Raw genomic sequence first — 23671 nt, forward strand, 5'->3', positions numbered from 1 at the left:
TTTTTATGGCCCCGAGCTCAAGTGGTGTCTTTGGGTCAAAGTCGAGCTGGTCTCTCAGACAGTCTTTATGGCTTAGTGAGTTTGGATTGAGGCCAGCACACCCAGGACTTTTACGACTCACAATATCAATATGATCTTATTATTATTATATGGTCATTCTGATTGCGGAATCGGTGCACCCCAAAGGGGACCAGTCATTTCATAGAGACTGGAAATGAAAGTATGGCTACCTACATTTATACTAGCATTGACTTACTAAACAGCTCAGGATAGGCAGAAAGCAGCCTGATTCATAATAGTGACATGACCTCTTGACAGTTTCATTGAGAATGTCTTTGTTGCTGTGAATGGTGAGTAGGTCTGACTTTACAGTTCATAGAAAGAGCCTTGTCCATCAAAGAACAGACACACCCACACACTCATCTGGAGGGAGGGGGAGGGAGGGGGAGGGAGGTGGAGAGGGAGGGAGGGAGGGGGAGGGGGAGGGGGAGAGGGAGAGGGAGAGATGTGTCGGGATGAATAAATCGTAGCGAGGCAGGATGAGGTATGGCATTGGGTATTCCGGCAAAGTCCGCGAGACGGGACACCACTCATTTCCCAACGACGCTCCGTGCTCACCGTGCAGCTTTCTCTCTCAATTCAATTCAAAGGGCTTTATTGGCATGGGAAACATATGTTTACATTGCCTAAATGAATAAAAGGAGAAACAGTAAACATTACACTCACACACATTATGTCTATATACGGTGTTGTAACAATGTGCAAATAGTTAAAGTACGAAAGGGAAAATAAATAAACATAAATATGGGTTCAATCAATCAAATGTATTTATAAAGCCCTTTTTACATCAGCAGATGTCACAAAGTGCTATACAGAAACCCAGCCTAAAACCCCAAACAGCAAGCAATGCAGATGTAGAAGCACGGTGGCTAGGAAAAACTCCCTAGAAAGGCAGAAACCTAGAGAGGAACCAGGCTCTGAGGGGTGGCCAGTCCCCTTCTGGCTGTGCCGGGTGGAGAATATAACAGTACATGGCCATTAAGGCCAGATTTTTCTCCAAGATGTTCAAACGTTCATAGATGACCAGCAGGGTCAAATAATAATCACAGTGGTTGTAGAGGTTGCAACAGGTCAGTACATCAGAAGTAAATGTCACTTGGCTTTTCATAGCCGGGCATTTAGAGGTTGAAATAGCAGGTGCGGTAGAGAGAGAGAGTTGAAAACAGCAGGTCTGGGACAAGGTAGCACGTCCAGTGAACAGGTCAGGGTTCCATAGCTGCAGGCAGAAGAGTTTAAACTGGAGCAGCAGCACGACCAGGTGGACTGGGGACAGCCAGGAGTCATCAGGCCAGGTAGTCCTGAGGCATGGTCCTAGGGCTCAGGTCCTCCGGGAGGGGAGGGAGAGAGGGAGAATTAGAGGGAGCATACTTAAATTCACACAGGACACTAGATAAGACAGGAGAATAACACCAGATATAACAGACTGACCCTAGCCCCCCAGCACATAGTCTATTGCAGCATAGATACTGGAGGCTGAGACGGGGAGGTCGGGAGAAACTGTGGCCCCGTCCGACGATACCCCCGGAGAGGACCAACCAGACAGGATATAACCCCACCCACTTTGCCAAAGCACAACCCCCACACCACCAGAGGGATATCAACAGACCACCAACTTGTACTTTCAATGGTGTTTGTTCTTCACTGGTTGCCCTTTTTCTTGTGGCAACAGGTCACAAATCTTGCTGCTGTGATGGCACACTGGTATTTCACCCAGTAGATAAGGGAGTTTATCAAAATTGGGTTTGTTTTCAAGTTCTTTGTGGATCTCTGAAATCTGAGGGAAATATGTGTCTCTAATATGGTCATACATTTGGTAGGAGGTTAGAAAGTGCAGCTCAGTTTCCACCTCATTTTGTGGGCAGTGTGCACATAGCCTGTCTTCTCTTGAGAGCCAGGTCTGCCTACGGCAGCCTCTCTCAATAGCAAGACTATGCTCACTGAGTCTGTACATAGTCAAAGCTTTCCTTTAATTTTGGGTCAGTCACAGTGGTCAGGTATTCTGACACTGTGTACTCTCTGTTTAGGGCCAAATAGCCTTCTAGTTTGCTGAGTTTTTTTGTTAATTCTTTCCAATGTGTCAAGTAATTCTCTTTTTGTTATGATTTGGTTGGGTCTAATTGTGTTGCTGTCCTGGGGCTCTGTGGGGTCTGTTTGTGTTTGTGAACAGAGCCCCAGGACCAGCTTGCTTAGGGGACGCTTCTCCAGGTTAATCTCTCTGTAGGTGATGGCTTTGTTATGGAAGGTTTGGGAATCGCTTCCTTTTAGGTGGTTGTAGAATTTAATGGCTCTTTTCTGGATTTTGATAATTAGCAGGTATTGGCCTAATTCTGCTCTGCATGCATTATTTGTTGTTTTACGTTGTACACGGAGGATGTTTTTGCAGATTTCTGCATGCAGAGTCTCAATTTTGTGTTTGTCCAATTTTGTGAATTCTTGGTTGGTGAGCGGACCCCAGACCTCACAACCATAAAGGGCAATGGGTATTTTTAGCCAGATCCTATTTGGTATGTCGAATTCTATGTTCCTTTTGATTGCATAGAAAGACCCTTCTTGCCTTGTCTCTCAGATCGTTCACAGCTTTGTGGAAGTTACCTGTGGTGCTGATGTTTAGGCCGAGGTATGTATAGTTTTTTTTTTTTGTGTGCTGTAGGGCAACAGTGTCTAGATGGAATTAGTATTTTGTGCAACTGGACCATTTCCCCCCCCCCCTCGCTCTCTCCCCTCGCTCGCTCTCTCCCCTCGCTCGCTCTCTCCCCTCGCTCTCTCTCTCTCCCCTCGCTCTCTCTCTCTCTCCCCTCGCTCTCTCTCTCTCTCCCTCTCCCCTCGCTCTCTCTCTCTCCCCTCGCTCTCTCTCTCTCCCCTCGCTCTCTCTCTCTCCCCTCGCTCTCTCTCTCTCCCCTCGCTCTCTCTCTCTCCCCTCGCTCTCTCTCTCTCCCCTCGCTCTCTCTCTCTCCCCTCGCTCGCTCTCTCTCTCTCCGCTCGCTCGCTCTCTCTCTCTCCGCTCGCTCGCTCTCTCTCTCTCCCCTCGCTCTCTCTCTCCCCTCGCTCGCTCTCCCCTCGCTCTCTCTCCCCCTCTATCTCTCCCCTCGCTCGCTCTCTCCCCTCGCTCTCTCTCTCTCCCCTCGCTCTCTCTCTCCCCTCGCTCTCTCTCTCCCCTCGCTCTCTCTCTCTCCCCTCGCTCTCTCTCTCTCCCCTCGCTCTCTCTCTCTCTCTCCCCTCGCTCTCTCTCTCTCTCTCCCCTCGCTCTCTCTCTCTCTCCCCTCGCTCTCTCTCTCTCTCTCCCCTCGCTCTCTCTCTCTCCCCTCGCTCTCTCTCTCTCCGCTCGCTCGCTCTCTCTCTCCCCTCGCTCGCTCTCTCTCTCTCTCCGCTCGCTCGCTCTCTCTCTCCGCTCGCTCGCTCTCTCTCTCCGCTCGCTCGCTCTCTCTCTCCCCTCGCTCGCTCTCTCTCTCCCCTCGCTCGCTCTCTCTCTCCCCTCGCTCGCTCTCTCTCTCCGCTCGCTCGCTCTCTCTCTCCCCTCGCTCGCTCTCTCTCTCCCCTCGCTCGCTCTCTCTCTCCCCTCGCTCGCTCTCTCTCTCCCCTCGCTCGCTCTCTCTCTCCCCTCGCTCGCTCTCTCTCTCCCCTCGCTCGCTCTCTCTCTCCCCTCGCTCTCTCCCCTCGCTCTCTCCCCTCGCTCTCTCCCCTCGCTCTCTCCCCTCGCTCTCTCCCCTCGCTCTCTCCCCTCGCTCTCTCCCCTCGCTCTCTCCCCTCGCTCTCTCCCCTCGCTCTCTCCCCTCGCTCTCTCCCCTCGCTCTCTTCCCCCCTCTCTCTCTTCTCTCTCTCTCGTCCCCCCCCTCTCTCGTCCCCCCCCCTCTCTCTCTCGTCCCCCCCCCTCTCTCTCTCGCCCCCCCCCCCTCTCTCTCTCGCCCCCCCCCCTCTCTCTCTCGTCCCCCCCCCTCTCTCTCTCGTCCCCCCCTCTCTCTCTCTCGCCCCCCCTCTCTCTCTCTCGTCCCCCCCCTCTCTCTCTCTCGTCCCCCCCCTCTCTCTCTCTTCCGTCCCCCCCCTCTCTCTCTCTTCCGTCCCCCCCCCTCTCTCTCTCTTTCTCTCTTCCGTCCCCATCTCTCTCTCTTTCTCTCTCGCTCTCTCTTTTCCCTCTTCCTCTATCTCTGGATGCGGTGGTTAACTTCCTCTCCTCGACTTGCTGCAGTGCCCCTCTCTCATCATTAATCCACAGTTTCTCTCAGTTCTGTTACTGTGCTAGCTCTCATCCTTCTCTTCCCTCTTCTCTCTGTCTTCCCTGTTCTCTCGCTCGCTCACTCTTTCCCCTCTCTCCCTTTTTCTTTCTCGCTCTTCCCTTCTCTCTCCTCTCTCTGTTTCTCTATCTCTGGATGCGGTAGTTAACTTCCTCTCCTCGAGTTGCTGCAGTGCCCTCTCTCTTTCTCATCATTAATCCACAATCTCTCTCAGCCCTGTTACTGTGCTAGCTCTCCATCCCCCTCTCCTTACCCTCTCCTCCACCATACCTCTGTCTGTGAGCTCACCACCATCCCCCTCTCCTTACCTTCTCCTCCACCATACCTCTGTCTGTGAGCTCACCACCATCCCCCTCTCCTTACCCTCTCCTCCACCATACCTCTGTCTGTGAGCTCACCACCATCCCCCTCTCCTTACCCTCTCCTCCACCATACCTCTGTCTGTGAGCTCACCACCATCCCCCTCTCCTTACCCTCTCCTCCACCATACCTCTGTCTGTGAGCTCACCACCATCCCACTCTCCTTACCCTCTCCTCCACCATACCTCTGTCTGTGAGCTCACCACCATCCCCCTCTCCTTACCCTCTCCTCCACCATGCCTCTGTCTGTGAGCTCACCACCATCCCCCTCTCCTTACCCTCTCCTCCACCATACCTCTGTCTGTGAGCTCACCACCATCCCCCTCTCCTTACCCTCTCCTCCACCATGCCTCTGTCTGTGAGCTCACCACCATCCCCCTCTCCTTACCCTCTCCTCCACCATACCTCTGTCTGTGAGCTCACCACCATCCGTCTGTCCACATTTTTTTCTCTGTCCCTCTTTCTCTGTGAGCTCTCCTGTTCTCCTCACTTTTTTTTATCCCTTCTTTATCACTCCCCCATCTCTTCAGCTGACTAAGTGTCTTGCAACAAACTAACCTCTTTTTTTTTTCAACACAGTCTCTCTCTTCCCTCTCTAGTCTTTATCTATGCATCTCTCTCCTCTCTCCCTCTCATCTCTCCCTCTCCTCTCTCCCTCTCCTCTCTCCCTCTCCCCTTCATCAGGCCAAAGATTCCAGGCCAATTTCCATAGAGACAAATAAAAGTGCGGTGTGTTGATTCCCTCTGACACCACTTAAGTAATTACACTACTCCTCTCTGGACCAGGAGAAAACTCACGCACACATTGGGTTAGTGGTAGATGGTTCTTATGCGTACGAACGGTCTTAAGGTCTCCCACAGGGTCTTAAAACGCCCTCACACTCTTCCACTTTACACACACATCCTCACACACACTCTTCCACTTTACAAATACACTGAGTATACGAAACATTAAGGACATCTGCTCTTTCCATGACAGAGTGCATTCGGAAAGCATTCAGACCCCTCTACTTTTTCCACGTTTTGTTACGTTACAGCCTTATTCTAAAATTGTCGTTTTTTCCCCTCATCAATCTACACACAATACCCAATAATGACAAAGCAAAAACAGGTTTTTAGATTTTTTTGCAAATACATAATTTCAAAAGAAAGACTGAAATGTCACATTTACGTAAGTACTCAGTACTTTGTTGAAGCCCCTTTGGCAGCGATTACAGCATTGAGTCTTCTTGGGTATGACCGATCCTGCAGATCCTCTCAAGCTCTGTCAGGTTGTATGGGGAGCGTCTCTCCACAGCTATTTTGCGGTCTCTCCAGAGATGTTCGATCGGGTTCAACTCCGGGCTCTGGCTGGGCCACTCAAGGACATTCAGAGACTTGTCCCGAAGCCACTCCTGCGTTGTCTTGGCTGTGTGCTTAGGGTTGTTGTCCTGTTGGAAGGTGAACCTTCGCCCCAGTGTGAGGTCCTGAGCGCTCTGGAGAAGGTTTTCATCAAGGATCTCTCTCTACTTTGCTCCGTTCATCTTTCCCTCGATCCTGACTAGTCTCCCAATCCCTGCCACTGAAAAACATCCCACCAGTATGATGCTGCTACCACCATGCTTCACCGTAGGGATGGTGCCAGGTTTCCTCCAGACGTGACGCTTGGCATTCAGGCCAAAGAGTTCAATCTTGGTTTCATCAAACCAGAGAATCTTGTTTCTCATGGCCTGAGAGTCCTTTAGGTGCCTTTTGGCAAAATCCCAAGCGGGCTGTCATGTGCCTTTTACTGAGGAGTGGCTTCAGTCTGGCTACTCTACCATAAAGGCCTGATTGGTGGAGTGCTGCAGAGATGGTTGTCCTTCTGGAAGGTTCTCCCATCTCCCCAGAGGAACTGACCAAGGCCCTTCTCCCCCAATTGCTCAGTTTGGCCGGGCAGCCAGATCTAGGAAGAGTATTGGTGGTTCCAAACTTCTTCAATTTTAAGAAATGATTGAGGCCACTGTGTTCTTGGGGACCTTCAATGCTGCATACATTTTGTGGTACCCTTCCCCAGATCTGTGGAGAGACTCAATCCTGTCTCGGAGCTCTACGGACAACTCTTCCGACCTCATGGCTTGGTTTTTGCTCTGACATGCACTGTCTACTGTGGGACCTTATATAGACAGGTGTGTGCATTTCCAAATCATGTCCAATCAATTTAATTTACCACAGGTGGTCTCCAATCAAGGTGTAGAAACATCTCAAGGATGATCAATGGAAACAGGATGCACCTGAGCTCAATTTCGAGTCTCATAGCAAAGGGTCTGAATACTTGCAAAACATTCTACAAACCTGTTTTTGCTCTGTTATTATGGGGTATTGTGTGTAGATTTGAGGGAAATAATTCATTTTAGAATAAGGCTGTAGCAAAAAAAGGGGTCTGAATACTTTCTGAATGCACCGTAGACTGACAAGGTGAATCCAGATGAACGTTATGATCACTTATTGATGTTAAATCCTAATGTTTGGTATATTCAGTGTATATATACATACACCCACAAACTCACTCCTCTACTTTACACAGATTTACACACACTTTCACACACCGGTCCGCTTCAGGTTGCCTAAGGATAAGCCAAAACAATAGAGGGTAGCTGGTCTCCTGGAAAGGTAACCGTACTTTGAGTTCTAGACATTTAGTGTCAAAGGGGTGGTCATCGGTTATGAAGAACAGCAGTTTGGACATTTAGTGTCAAAGGGGTGGTCATCGGTCATGAAGAACAGCAGTTTGGACATTTAGTGTCAAAGGGGTGGTCATCGGTTATGAAGAACAGCAGTTTGCGCAGGTTTTTTTTTTGGTCACTGCACTGAATCCCATATTTCCCACAAATAAAATGATTTGGACAAGACTTGGATTAGTGGAATCGGGTGTGTTACTGTTGTTCTGGAGCCTTCACACCATGTAGCTCTCCGGGACCAGGGGTCATGATCATGACTACGACAACGTCTTCTACTAAGGTCAGATTCTGGTCGTCTGGTTTTAAACCGTTCCTCGTTGTGAGATTAATAAAACATTTTAAAATGAAGAAGTCTTGATAGTGTATGTCTTCACAGCCCAAAGTTACTACTTGGTGGAAGCACCTTTTGGCAGCCATTACAGCCGTGCATTTCTTTGTAATAAGTGTCGACCAACTTTGCACAAATCTCAGCAAAATGTGAAGACTGTGCTAGGGATGTGTAGACTGTATCACCAGTGTGCTGGAATCTCTTCCTTTTCTCTAACCCCTTTGTCCATCTGTCCCTCCACAGCCCACCGCTGACTCCCACCTCCCCTACCTCCCCCAGCTCCCCCCCAGTGACCCCCATCTCACCCGGTGCCCCGGCGGGGGCGGCCAAACACACCTGCAACCACCTGCACACCATTGGAGGCATGGGGGGCCACAGGAACATCTGCAACCGCTGCAACCACAAGAAGTGGCCCCTGATGAGGCATGTTTCCGCCAAGAGGATAGCAGACAGGAGGAGCCACGGAGAGGTCACTGTGCTGGCTGTGGGGAGGTGAGTGAGAGAGATAATAATGACTGGAACAGAGCGAATGCGTTCCATTTGATTCCGCTCCAGCCATCACCACGAGCCCGTCCTCCCCAATTAAGGTGCCACCAACTTCCTGTGGTCTCTAGATACGTCTGTCTGTGTGAGAGGGATGACTGTATACCTGTGTGTGTTGTGGACACTTTTTCTCAGAGACTTCTGGCCAGTTCAAGTGAATTGTGCGTATCAACCCATCCTCCCTCCATCCCTGTAGAGTAGCTGATCTGAATGGAGAGTGGCCTGGGTTTTTAATTAGCTCATCCAGATAAATGGAAGTGTACGTCCGGGGCCACGCTGACCTGGTAGGGAATATTCATTACGTGATTTAATTTAATCTGTGTAGTGCCGTGCAAGAAAGAGTGATGTCTTGGGATGGGATTCTCAATGAGAATCATAACATGGGCCAAGAGGGAATATAGCTCAAATAACAGCACACTCCTATAGGGCTGGGCCAAGATGGAATGGAGCTCAAATAACGGCACACTCCTATAGGGCTGGGCCAAGATGGAATGGAGCTCAAATAACAGCACACTCCTATAGTGCTGGGAGGCATACTGTATTTTACTATATACCGGTATTGATGCATGGACTAGTTTGGGTTTTCTTTACCTTCAATAACGGTATTTCAATGTTTGGTAAATGTGATGCACAACTCCGGAGCGTGTAATGTAGCGTAGTGTAGGGTAGCGTAGCGTAGCGTAGGGTATTGTCTGTTTTTGCTACTTCAGTCGTCTTTCTCCTGCCCACGCCCCTCGCCACGCCCCCTCCCACGCCACGCCCTGCCCCCTCCCACGCCACGCCCTGCCCCCTCCCACGCCACGCCCTGCCCCCTCCCACGCCACGCCCTGCCCCCTCCCACGCCCTGCCCCCTCCCACGCCCTGCCCCCTCCCACGCCCTGCCCCCTCCCACACCATGCCCTGCCCCCTCCCACACCATGCCCTGCCCCCTCCCACACCATGCCCTGCCCCCTCCCACACCACGCCCTGCCCCCTCCCACACCACGCCCTGCCCCCTCCCACACCACGCCCTGCCCCCTCCCACACCACGCCCTGCCCCCTCCCACACCACGCCCTGCCCCCTCCCACACCACGCCCTGCCCCCTCCCACACCATGCCCTGCCCCCTCCCACACCATGCCCTGCCCCCTCCCACACCACGCCCTGCCCCCTCCCACACCACGCCCTGCCCCCTCCCACACCACGCCCTGCCCCCTCCCACACCACGCCCTGCCCCCTCCCACACCACGCCCTGCCCCCTCCCACACCATGCCCTGCCCCCTCCCACACCTCGCCCTGCCCCCTCCCACACCTTGCCCTGCCCCCTCCCACACCACGCCCTGCCCCCTCCCACACCACGCCCTGCCCCCTCCCACACCACGCCCTGCCCCCTCCCACACCACGCCCTGCCCCCTCCCACACCACGCCCTGCCCCCTCCCACACCACGCCCTGCCCCCTCCCACACCATGCCCTTGCTAAATGTACTAAGAGGTTGATGTGCAATCCTGGTGATACACTCGTGTCCAATGCGCGGAAGCGCAGCTCCCCTCAGACTGCCGCGCAGAAGAAATATGAGCCCGTGCAGATAAGCACGAGATTAAACCACCCAACTTTCTAGAGTTTTCCCCTTTAGTTTACACTATCAACGTTTCGCTCTACTGTGGGAATTGTGATCGAATCAAAGCAATTTTAGCCAATTCAATGTAATATCCCGAAACAAACGAACTATGCAAGATTTAGTATGCAAAACTAACTATGCAAGATATTTTGTTGTAGGCAGAACGCATCTGAGTAGGATTCTATTGCTTTGACAGACACTACTCAGCCCGTACTCTACACAGATTGGTGCGCCATAACCAATCAGAGCTGCTGTAGGCCTATATGCAAATAGGCATTGCCATATATGGATCTGTGCAATTTTTACTTTGAACTGGACTGTGTTTAGGCTACAGTATGAGCGGTCACGAGGAGATGCACTTGGTTTGAGATCAGTTTTATTTATTTATTTCACCTTTTATTTAACCAGGTAAGCCAGTTGAGAACAAGTTGTCATTTACGACTGCGACCTGGCCAAGAAAGCAAAGCAGTGCGATTTAAAAAAACAACAACAACAACACAGAGTTACATATGGGGTAAAACAAAACATAAAGTCAAAAATACAACAGAAAAAAAAAAAAAATATATATATATATATATATATATATATATATATATATATATATATACAGGTAAAAGTCAGTAAATTAGAATATTTTGAAAAACTTGATTTATTTCAGTAATTGCATTCAAAAGGTGTAACTTGTACATTATATTTATTCATTGCACACAGACTGATGCATTCAAATGTTTATTTCATTTAATTTTGATGATTTGAAGTGGCAACAAATGAAAATCCAAAATTCCGTGTGTCACAAAATTAGAATATTGTGTAAGGGTTACATTTTGAAGACACCTGGTGCCACAAAATAATCAGCTGATTAACTCAAAACACCTGCAAAGGGCTTTAAATGGTCTCTCAGTCCAGTTCTGAAGCCTACACAAACATGGGGAAGACTTCAGATTTGACAGCTGTCCAAAAGGCGACCATCGACACATTGCACAAGGAGGGAAAGACACAAAAGGTTATTGCAGAAGAGGCTGGCTGTTCTCAGAGCTCTGTGTCCAAACACATTAATAGAGAGGCAAAGGGAAGGAAAAACTGTGGTCAGAAAAAGTGTACAAGCGATAGGGATCACCGCGCCCTAGTCAAGATTGTGAAAAAAAACCCATTCAAAAATGTGGGGGAGATTCACAAGGAGTGGACAGCTGCTGGAGTCAGGGCTTCAAGATCCACCACCAAGAGACGCTTGAAAGACATGGGTTTCAACTGCCGCATACCTCGTGTCAAGCCACTGTTGACCAAGAAACAGCGCGAAAAGCGTCTCACCTGGGCTAAGGAAAAAAAGAGCTGGACTGCTGCTGAGTGGTCTAAAGTCATGTTTTCTGACGAAAGCAAATTTTGCATTTCCTTTGGAAATCGAGGTCCCAGAGTCTGGAGGAAGACAGGAGAGGCACAGGATCCACGTTGCCTGAAGTCTAGTGTAAAGTTTCCACCATCAGTGATGGTTTGGGGTGCCATGTCATCTGCTGGTGTCGGTCCACTCTGTTTCCTGAGATCAAGGGTCAACGCAGCCGTCTACCAGCAAGTTTTAGAGCACTTCATGCTTCCTGCTGCTGACCTGCTCTATGGAGATGGAGATTTCAGGTTCCAACAGGACTTGGCGCCTGCACACAGCGCAAAATCTACCCGTGCCTGGTTTACGGACCATGGTATTTCTGTTCTAAATTGGCCAGCCAACTCCCCTGACCTTAGCCCCATAGAAAATCTGTGGGGTATTGTGAAAAGGAAGATGCAGAATGCCAGACCCAACAACGCAGAAGAGTTGAAGGCCACTATCAGAGCAACCTGGGCTCTCATAACACCTGAGCAGTGCCAGAAACTCATCGACTCCATGCCACGCCGCATTAATGCAGTAATTGAGGCAAAAGGAGCTCCAACCAAGTATTGAGTATTGTACATGCTCATATTTTTCATTTTCATACTTTTCAGTTGGCCAACATTTCTAAAAAATCCCTTTTTTGTATTAGCCTTAAGTAATATTCTAATTTTGTGACACACGGAATTTTGGATTTTCATTTGTTGCCACTTCAAATCATCAAAATTAAATGAAATAAACATTTGAATGCATCAGTCTGTGTGCAATGAATAAATATAATGTACAAGTTACACCTTTTGAATGCAATTACTGAAATAAATCAAGTTTTTCAAAATATTCTAATTTACTGACTTTTACCTGTGTGTGTGTATATATATATATATACAGGTGTGTGCGAATGTAGTAAGTTATGGAGGTAAGGCAATAAATAGGCCATAGTGCAAAAATAGTTACAATTTCGTATTAACACTGGAATGATAGATGTGCAGAAGATGATGTAAATAGAGATACTGGGGTGCAGTGAGAGCCTCATGTAACCGTGTGCACATTTGTTCATGTTCTTTTGTTAGTGAGTTATTAGCCCAGTTATAGCTTATTTCTAGTCAACAGGAGTTGTTGCTTCCAACGAGCACAAAACGTGTACATTTCTAGACATCTTTGAAAAGCAAGTCAGGTAGAGAGAGCTTTTTTATGTCTTAAAGGGGCAGTGTTGTATTATGAGACGGTCTTGAATAAGCTAAGTAGCCAATAGCCAGAGGGTAGCATAATTATTAGTCTGATTCTCTGTAATAATGGTATGGGAATAATTCATTTTATTTTGTAGTGGTTTCTTGCGTCAATCACAACATTTTCAGTCACCTCCTTGTCAAAAGGACAAGTGGAGAAACGGGTGAATGTCAAAATTCTCATGGAATGTAGGCCTACATTGAACACCACACATTGGCTGCTACTGTACGCTGAATGATAGAACAGCTATTTCCATGTTAAAATGTTATGAGATGCATTTTCTCCCATAACAAAAAATTAATAAATTGTAGTCCACTCTGGTAGGCCTACAATATGATCAAGCAGCTTACTTGGCCACTGTTAAAACGGTAACTTAAAGCGGGCACAGCCTCCGTGTTCCCAGTAAACGCACACTGGACATCAGAGGCAATATTGCAATGTTATGGTTGGTTAGCATGTGAATACTGTATGTTGTTGATATAGCTGTTAATTGTCAGAAGGGGTTGAATTTAGGTCCGGGACGATACCAGTATCATAACAGGTTTTCCATGGCAAAAATGAAAACCCGAAGCAGGCCAAACTCTTCGGCCGTTTTAAAAACCTGCTGTATGTAAAATATTGTGTGCTATAGCTTGGAAAATAAATAAGTGTGACTCTGGATGACAACATTAATGTTTTTTTCCAACATTAGGGCTGTTTTCCTATAGAAGTTAAATCCACTTCATGTTTTTGTTTTCTTGCCACAATACTAACGAGTATCATGATACTGGTACTGTTGAAGTCGGAAGTTTACATACACCTTAGCCAAATACATTTAAACTCAGTTTTTCACAATTCCTGACGTTTAATCCTAGTAAAAATTCCCTGTCTTAGGTCAATTAGGATCACCACTTTATTTTAAGAATGTGAAATGTCAGAATAATAGTGATTTATTTCAGCTTTTATTTCTTTCATCACATTCCCAGTGGGTCAGAAGTTTACATACACTCAATTAGTATTTGGTAGCATTGCCTTTTTTAAATTGTTTAACTTGGGTCAAACGTTTCGGGTAGCCTTCCACAAGCTTCCCACAATAAGTTGGGTGAATTCTGGCCCATTCCTCCTGACAGAGCTGGTGTAACTGAGTCAGGTTTGTAGGCCTCCTTGCTCGCACACGCTTTTTCAGTTCTGCCCACACATTTTCTATAGGATTGAGGTCAGGGCTTTGTGATGGCCACTCCAATACCTTGACTTTGTCCTTAAGCCATTTTGCCACAACTTTGGAAGTATGCTTGGGTTCATTGTCCATTTGGAAGACCCATTTGCGACCAAGCTTTAACTTCCTGACTGATGTCTTGAGATGTTGCTTCAATATATCCACATAATTTTCCTTCCTCATGATGCCATCTATTTTGTGAAGTGCACTAGTCCCTCCTGCAGCAAAGCACCCCCACAGCATGATGCTGCCACCCCCGTGCTTCACGGTTGGGATGGTGTTCTTCGGCTAGCAAGCCTCCCCGGTTTTCCTCCAAACATAACCATGGTCATTATGGCCAAACAGTTCTATTTTTGTTTCATCAGACCAGAGGACATTTCTCCAAAAAGTATGATCTTTGTCCCCATGTGCAGTCGCAAACCATAGTGTGGCTTTTTTATGGCGGTTTTGGAGCAGTGGCTTCTTCCTTGCTGAGCGGCCTTTCAGGTTATGTCGATATAGAACTTGTTTTTCTGTGGATATAGATACTTTTGTACCTGTTTCTTCCAGCATCTTCACAAGGTCCTTTGCTGCTGTTCTGGGATTGATTTGCACTTTTCGCACCAAAGTACGTTCATCTGTAGGAGACAGAACGTGTCTCCTTCCTGAGCGATATGACGGCTGCGTGGTCCCATGGTGTTTATACTTGCGTACTATTGTTTGTACAGATGAACGTGTGTTGGAGATTTTTTTTAGTGGACTATGAGAACTGAGTTAATCATGAACATATAGTTAACATTCTCTGTGGCTAGGCAAGAACTTAATCCTGTGGCCTTTTGTGTCTCTCCTCAAACAAAGTGATAAAGAGCGGCGCCAGGTTTGAACAGAGTTTAAACTAAACATTAGTGTTTTTGCAAGATAAGGGATTGATTGAGTGTATTACTATTGATTCTGAACTGAATGAAAGTCGAATGTAGCCGTCCACCATAGACAAAGGGAGTGGGCGGAGCAATAAAAGAGCGGGAAACTGAGGGAGGGAGGGATTTTAAAGCTATGGTGTGTGAAGGGCACTATATAAGATGGAGGGAGAGAGGAGGGGCTACTCTGCAGACCAGCTTCCTTTTATTGACATCTTGATTCAACAAAAACTCTGTAAGAACTTTTGATTGTTAAAGTATAGTGACTAATTTCCACAACACGTGGTACCTTCAGGCGTTTGGAAATTGCTCCCAAGGATGAACCAGACTTGTGGAGGTCTAAAATTATTTTTCTGAGGTCTTGGCTGATTTCTTTTGATTTTCCCATGATGTCAAGCAAAGAGGCACTGAGTTTGCAGGTAGGCCTTGAAATACATCCACAGGTACACCTTCAATTGACTCAAATGATGTCAATTAGCCTATCAGAAGCTTCTAAAGCCTTGACATCATTTTCTGGAATTTTCCAAGGTGTTTAAAGGCACAGTCAACTTAGTGTATGTATATTTCTGACCCACTGGAATTGTGATACAGTGAAATAATCTGTCTGTAAACAATTGTTGGAAAAATTACTTGTCATGCATGAAGTAGATGTCCTAACCGACTTGCCAAAACTATAGCTTGTTAACAAGAAATGTGTGGAGTGGTTGAAACACTTAGGTTGGAGTCATTAAAACTAGTTTATGTAAACTTCCGACTTCAACTGTATCGTCCCGGCCCTAGTTGAATTGGGATTAAATAGTTTTATTATTTTGCAACATGGGTTGTTTTTCGGTGCTCATTTGATACAGAAAACTATCAAGTGCATTCAGAAAGTATTCAGACCCCTTGACGTTTTCCACATTTTGTTACGTTACAGCCTTATTCCAAATTTTTTATTTTAATATCATAAATCTAGACATAATACCCCATAATGACAAAGCGAAAACAGGTTTTTAGAAATGTTTGCAAATGTATTACAAATAAAAAAACATGCTTATTTACATAATTATTCAGACCCTTTTGCTATGAGACTTGAAATTGAGCTCCGGTGCATCCTGTTTCCATTGATCATCCTTGAGATGTTTCTACAACTTGATTGGAGTCCACCTGTGGTAAATTCAATTGATTGGACGTGATTTGGAAAGGCTATATAAGTTCCCATAGTTGACAGTGCATGTCAGAGCAAAAACCAAGCCATGAGGTCGGAAGAGTTGTCCGTAGAGCTCCGAGATCTGGGGAAGGGTATCAAAAAATGGACTAAGAACCAGATGGTCACTCTGACAGAGCTCCAGAGTTCCTCTGTGGAGATGGGAGAACCTTCCAGAAGGACAACCATCTCTGCAGCACTCCACCAATCAGGCCGTTATGGTAGAGAGGCCAGACGGAAGCCACTCCTCAGTAAAAGGCACATGACAGCCCGCTTGGAGTTTGCCAAAGGGCACCTAAAGGACTCTCAGGCCATGAGAAACAAGATTATCTGGTCTGATGAAACCAAGATTGAACTCTTTGGCCTGAATGCCAAGCTTCAAGTCTGGAAGAAACCTGGCACCATCCCTACAGTGAAGCATGGTGGTGGCAGCAGCTTCATGCTGTGGGTATGTTTTTCAGCAGCAGGGACTGGGAGGCTAGACAGTATTGCGGGAAAGATGAACAGAGCAAAGTACAGAGAGATCCTTGATGTAAACCTGCTCAGGACCTCAGACTGGGGTGAAGGTTCACCTTCCAACAGGACAACGACTCTAAGCACAGCCAAAACAATGCAGGAGTGGGTTCGGGACAAGTCCCTGAATGTCCTTGCTTGGCCCAGCCAGAGCCCGGACTTGAACCCGATCGAATATCTCTGGAGAGACCTGAAAATAGCTGTGCAGCGACGCTCCCCATCCAACCTGCCAGCGCTTGACTGGATCTGCAGAGAAGAATGGGAGAAACTCCCCAAAACAGGTGTGCCAAGCTTGTAGCGTCATACCCAAGAAGACTCATGGCTGTAATCGCTGCCAAAGGTGCTTCAACAAAGTACTGAGTAAAGGGTCTGAATACTTATGTAAATGTGATATTTCCATTTATTATTTGTTATAAATGTAACGGTCAAAAGTTTTTTAGAACACCTACTCATTCAAGGGTTTTTCTTTATTTGTACTATTTTCTACATTGTAGAATAATAGTGAAGACATCAAAACTATGAAATAACACATATGGAATCATGTAGTAACCAAAAAAGTGTTAAACAAATCAAAATATATTTTATATTTGAGATTCTTCAAATAGCCACCCTTTGCCTTGATGACAGCTTTGCACACTCTTGCCATTCTCTCAACCAGCTTCACCTGGAATGCTTTTCCAACAGTCTTGAAGGAGTTCCTACATATGCTGAGCACTTGTTGGCTGCTTTTCCTTCACTCTGCGGTCTGACTCATCCCAAACCATCTCAATTGGGTTGAGGTCGGGGGATTGTGGAGGCCAGGTCATCTGATGCAGCACTCCATCACTCTCCTTCTTGGTCAGATAGCCCTTACACAGCCTGGAGGTGTGTTGGGTCATTGTCCTGTTGAAAAACAACTGATAGTCCCACTAAGCCCAAACCAGATGGGATGGCGTATTGCTGCAGAATGCTGTGGTAGACATGCTGGTTAAGTGTGCCTTGAATTCTAAATAAATCAGTGTCACCAGCAAAGCACCCCCTCACCATAACAACTCCTCCATGCTTTACGGTGGGAAATAAACATGCGGAGATCATCCCTTCACCCACACAGCGTCTCACAAAGACATGGCGGTTGGAACCAAAGATCTCCAATTTGTACTCCAGACCAAAGGACACATTTCCACCTGTCTAATGTCCATTGCTCATGTTTCTTGGCCCAAGCATGTCTCTTCTTCTTATTGGTGTCCTTTAGTAGTGGTTTCTTTGCAGCAATTTGACAATGAAGGCCTGATTCACACAGTCTCCTCTGAACAGTTGATGTTGAGATGTCTGTTACTTCAACTCTGTGAAGCATTTATTTGGGCTGCAATTTCTGAGGCTGGTAACTCTAATGAATTTATCCTCTGCAGCAGAGGTAACTCTGGGTCTTCCATTCCTGTGGTGGTCCTCATGAGAGCCAGTTTCATCATAGCGCTTGATGGTTTTTGCGACTGCACTTGAAGAAACTTAAAAAGTTATTGACATGTTCCGTATTGACTGACCTTCATGTCTTAAAGTAATGATGGACTGTCGTTTCTCTTTGCTTATTTGAGCTGTTCTTGCCATAATATGGACTTGGTCTTTTACCAAATAGGGCTATCTTCTGTATACCCCCCTACCTTGTCACAACACAACTGATTGGCTCAAAAGCATTAAGAAGGAAATAAATTCCACAAATTAACTTTTAAGAAGGCAAACCTGTTAATTGAAATGCATTCCAGGTGACTACCTCATGAAGCTGGTAGAGAGAATGCCAAGAGTGTGCAAAGCTGTCATCAAGGCAAAGGGTGGCTATTTGAAGAATGTCAAATATAAAATGTATTTTGATTTGTTTAACACTTTTTTTGGTTACTACATGATTCCATATGTGTTATTTCATAGTTTTGACGTCTTCACTATTATTCTACAATGTAGAAAATAGTACAAATAAAGAAAAATCCTTGCTTGAGTAGGTGTTCTAAACTTTTGACTGGTAGTGTGTGTGTGTGTGTGTGTGTGTGTGTGTGTATACAGTACCAGTCAAAAGTTTGGACACCTACTCATTCAAGGGTTTTTCTTTATTTTTACTATTCTAATAGTTGTCTGATTTGAGTAGTTGTCATTAACGTGATTTCTCCAGTTATTGTCAGTTGCAAACATGTTGATGCCCATGGTGTTATGTCAACTTTATCACCGGTGTTATGCTCTGATCTGTCCCTGCCAGGTTCCGGGTTACAAAGTGTGACAAGGAGAGGCCCGCCAGAGAAAGGCGGACCCTGCTCATCACAGACTCCAACGGCAGCATGCCCACGACGCCCACGGAGAAGGAACCCCCTGAGCGCAGGACCACCTCTGAGTCACAGCAGGTCAGTCTGCGGGTGATATTCAATCAAACTCTTATCACCCGAGTACACTGAAAGGTTTCCATTTCAATAAGGTCTGTCTATAGTGACGTAGTCCAAACTCCCAGGCGTTTGTCCGTATTTGAATAGTCTGTATTTGAGGCATTTTTCATTGTAAAATTCATTTTACTCAAGTGTGATTTTTCCCCTTTCAGAAAGATGAAGGGGACGACCCAAAGTGACAGAAACCAAGGTGAGTTTCTATTGGGCTCAAGTTCTATCCAAGCTGCGTATATTGGCCTCCTTAAGTAACATGTTCCAAACTCATTTGATAAAACGTCCTCGTTTCCTCTGCAGGTGCGGAGCATCGCTTCCTGAAGAGAGCCGAGGGGGTGATTATTATAATTTGCAACACTTTTTTTTTTTAAACCCAGAATCAGACCGTCGAGAAGCATCAGCGCGCGAGGGAGACCGACGTTGAAGAGCGGCAGTGTCAATCCAGGGTTAAGTCCATCCCTATCTATGCCCCTCCTCCTCCTCCTCCTCCTCCGATGGTCAGACAATAGAAGACAGCGGCGTTGATGGTGAATTGGATGATGACGATTTACACAGGAGGTTACTCTCTTAGCCCCTTGGCTAACATCAGACTTGGCCCTCTGTCTCGGTCAAGGTAGCGGAAAGGGGGGGTGGTATGGCGTGTGTGTGTGAAAGCATCATTGTGCCATTCATCAGACAGTGAGTCACTGGCAGCGCCCCCACACCCTCTCGTCACCAAATATGTGGAAACGACCACCAAAGTTAATGGTTGATTTCCCACGATTCCGCTGCAAAGGAGGGGGAAACCACAAATGCTCACCTGACCAGGAAGTTGAGATTGCATTGGGGTGTGTGTGTGTGTGTGTGTGTGTGTGTGCGCCAATAAACTGTGCACTGTGTTGGCGCCAAATACAAATGCTAAAGGTACAATCTCTACCTAGCCTTCATGTCCACTTCTGACCCACTGGGCAAAAACTGGTTGAATCAACGTTGTTTCCACGTCATTTAAACCCCCAAAATCTAAATGATGACGTTGAATCAACGTTGAAAACTAATTGGATTTGCAAAAGGTCGTCAACGTAAGGGAGTTTTAAAGAATCACCCAACTTTTAACCTAAATTCAATGTCATGGTGTTTTTTTTTTTCATAATTTTTTTACGTTAGTTGACACCTCAACCAAAAGTAGACGTTGAACTGACGGCTTCCAATTGGCTCGTTCTTCCCCCCCTCCTGTCCCCTGTAACTATTCCCCAGGTCGTTGCTGTGAATGAGGTGGTGTTCTCAGTCAACTTACCTGGTAAAATGAGGGTTCAATAAAACACGTCTGCCCAGTGGGGAGCTACTGCACTCAACTCAGTGCTCCTCTCATTGAACATACATACTTTTTTCTCTTTCCTGTAATCCTAAAGAGTCCTGGACAGAGTCTGTGGATAATGATGTGCCTTTTGTAACTGTGCCAAACCTATTCCTTAAATAAAATATCACCCCCCCTTCTCTGAACTCTGCCTGACCCATTCACTGTATCTCGTCCCCCCCTTCTAGAACTCCAATGGAGTACATTAACTAGGTTAATATGGTGAGGAGAAATTACCTTATCACCTTTTATTAATTAACCTTTTGGTTGTCATGGTGATGTATGGAACCGCTTCTGATTCCACCCCAATGAAACTACCCATTTTAATTGGCCATTGACTCATCTCTTTGCCAATATTTGATTCCTATTCAAAGGAACCGTGAACAAATCCCTTTTTTAAACTTCACTAGTAGGCCTTAAAATGCACTTATTTCTGGATCGATGCACAGACAGTCTTCCTCGGAACAGCTTGGATAGAGTATCTGCCTTGTGTGTCTCACTGATTTGAGTACAGTGGTATGTAGTGGGATGTACACTTTTTTTGGTGTGTGAGAGATTTTGTATTTTCAACGTGAATCATGAGGTCTAGTGACTTGCATATCACCAAATGTTTTGTTTTCTATGGTGAATAAAGTTTTTAGTACAGGACTTGGATACATGAACATTACCTTTTTGAAAAAGAACGGTGGCCTTTTTATCTATAACAGGAGCTGAACCAAAATGATTTCACAATGCAACAAAAAAAATCTCAGTGAGGAAAAGCAATGTCTTGTGATCAAATGCTTTAAAATGTAAATTATACTGTAACAATTCATCTTGTCTCCTAATTGCCATGAATTATAAACAAATGTCAAAGTATGTTAAATGTACAGTGTCTCAAATGGTTACCCATACCAAAGCCAAAACTATTTTCTGGGCGTTAATACTTTTTAAAAATGATTCCCTTTTACTCTGGGAGAAAACAACTAAAGTCAAACTTTACATTCTTCAACGAGTAGGCCTACATTGACCAAACCTGAACAACGTACAACGGCACTCCATCCTAAATCCAATTCTAGCCTCAGATATATATATATATATTTTTTGCCTCAACAGTCTAAAATGATTCCCTATGAACGTCTCCTCTCCTTGCAGATGAAGGAATGGAGACAAGGTGAGGAAGCCACTTTAGATGATTGAGAAATGTCTGACTTTTTGTTGCATTTAAAACTGCAACACTTTTCATCTAAGAGCTTTAATATCAATGTTTTTTGAGGATGTTCTCTTTCTGTTTTAAGTGAAATAGTTTCTTATTTGCTCTTGTGTGGTCCATTTTGGCCATGTTTGCTTGGGAGACTGTACAGTATCAATGTCTTTATCACAATGGTCTGCCTTTTTAAATAACCGTGTTGTATGGAGATGTATTTAGGAAATAAAGCAAACTGACTGAAATGTTCCAAGTTTGATGTAAAAAAATGTTTTTTTTGCCATTTTATATTGACACTATTAAAAATAAAGCTATAGAATTTAATGAGAAGATTCATATGTTTAAGGAGAGAGGGTAGAATATGACGTGTTTTTAACAAATTAAATTGATTAAACCAACAACTTGTGTTTTTGAAGTCTTCTCTTCAGTAATATTTTCTACTCTCCCTTTATCTTTCTCCCTCATCCCCTCTCGTTCAGTATTCAATAACCTCTGTTATTTATTTATCTCTCCACATCCTGCCCTCCTTTGCTTTTCTCATAAATTAATAGTGCTTAGTTTTCACGTTTTCATTTTTAATAGATATTCTTTCCATTCTTGCTGCCAAGGCTCCTGTCTTCATGTCATAGTATTGCCAGAGTGATGAGATTTAGATGTTTTGTTCTGACATGTAATAGCTGGGATTATCAGCTGCCCCTAACCTTGCCAGGCACTTTCACACACACACACACACACACACACACACACACACACACACTGTGTTTCCATGGAGACTGTGCGACTGTCGCACCTGTCCTTTTCCTCTGCCTTTTCAAGAGCGAGTGCAACAATAGGCTAGTTATTAGATTTTGTAACACTACACCACACTACGCACTACACACCACTACACACTACACCACTACGCACCACACACTACACACCACACTACACCACTACACACTACACCACTACGCACCACACACTACACACTACACCACTACACACCACACTACACACTACACCACTACACACTACACCACTACACACTACACCACTACACACTACACACTACACCACTACGCACCACGCACCGCACTACACACTACACACTACACACCACACTACACCACTACACACTACGCACTACACACTGCTACACACTACGCACCACACTACACACTACACACTACACCACTACACACTGCTACACACTACGCACCACACTACACACTACACACTACACCACTACACACTACACACTACGCACCACACTACACCACTACACACTACGCACCACACTACACCACTACACACTACACCACACTACACCACTACACACTACACCACTACACACTACACCACTACACACTACACCACTACACCACTACACACTACACCACTACACACTACGCACCACACTACACCACTACACACTACGCACCACACTACACCACTACACACTACACCACACTACACCACTACACACTACACACTACGCACCACACTACACCACTACACCACTACACACTACACACTACACACTACACTACGCACTACACCACTACACACTACACTACACCACTACACACTACGCACCACCACTACACCACTACACACTACGCACCACACTACACCACTACACCACTACACACTACACCACACTACACCACTACACACTACACACTACACCACACTACACCACTACACACTACACACTACACACTACACCACTACACACTACGCTACACACTACACCACTACACCACTACACACTACGCACCACACTACACCACTACACCACTACACACTACACCACTACACACTACACACTACACCACACTACACCACTACACACTACACACTACACCACTACACACTACACACTACACCACACTACACCACTACACCACTACACACTACACACTACACACTACACCACTACACACTACACACCACACTACACCACTACACACTACACCACTACCCACTACACCACTACACACTACGCACCACACTACACCACTACACAACTACACACTACACCACTACACACTACACCACTACACACTACACACTACACCACTACACACTACACCACTACACCACACTACACCACTACACACTACACCACTACACCACTACACACTACACACTACACCACACTACACCACTACACACTACGCACCACACTACACCACTACACCACTACACACTACACACTACGCACCACACTACACCACTACACCACTACACACTACACCACTACACACTACACCACTACACACTACACCACTACACACTACACCACTACACACCACTACACACTACACCACTACACACCACTACACACTACACCACTACACACTACACCACTACACACTACACCACTACACACTACAACACTACACACTACACCACTACACACTACACACTACGCACCACACTACACCACTACACCACTACACACTACACCACTACACACCACTACACACCACTACACACTACACCACTACACACTACACCACTACACACTACACCACTACACACTACAACACTACACACTACAACACTACACACTACGCACCAC

General features: G+C 46.0%; 1 protein-coding gene across 4 annotated transcripts in view; it reads left to right on the top strand.

Moving 5' to 3' along the window:
* The window catches only part of LOC311125683 (RELT-like protein 1), a 35111-nt gene extending 13616 nt beyond the window's left edge, over nucleotides 1-21495 (top strand). For 3 of the 4 annotated variants that reach the window (XM_084199712.1, XM_084199713.1, XM_084199714.1), the window contains 4 exons: nucleotides 7920-8168; nucleotides 18412-18553; nucleotides 18745-18782; nucleotides 18887-21495. In XM_084199712.1, coding sequence (XP_084055838.1) covers nucleotides 7920-8168; nucleotides 18412-18553; nucleotides 18745-18771 — 418 coding nt within the window. In that variant the 3' untranslated portion in view covers nucleotides 18772-18782; nucleotides 18887-21495. The remainder of the gene's footprint in view (nucleotides 1-7919; nucleotides 8169-18411; nucleotides 18554-18744; nucleotides 18783-18886) is intronic. The other variant, XM_084199715.1, reaches the window with a different exon arrangement.
* The last annotated feature ends 2176 nt before the right edge of the window (nucleotides 21496-23671 follow it).

The sequence above is a fragment of the Coregonus lavaretus genome (genome assembly GCF_964263955.1).
Source record: "Coregonus lavaretus genome assembly, contig: HAP1_SCAFFOLD_623, whole genome shotgun sequence".
Taxonomy (NCBI): domain Eukaryota; kingdom Metazoa; phylum Chordata; class Actinopteri; order Salmoniformes; family Salmonidae; genus Coregonus; species Coregonus lavaretus.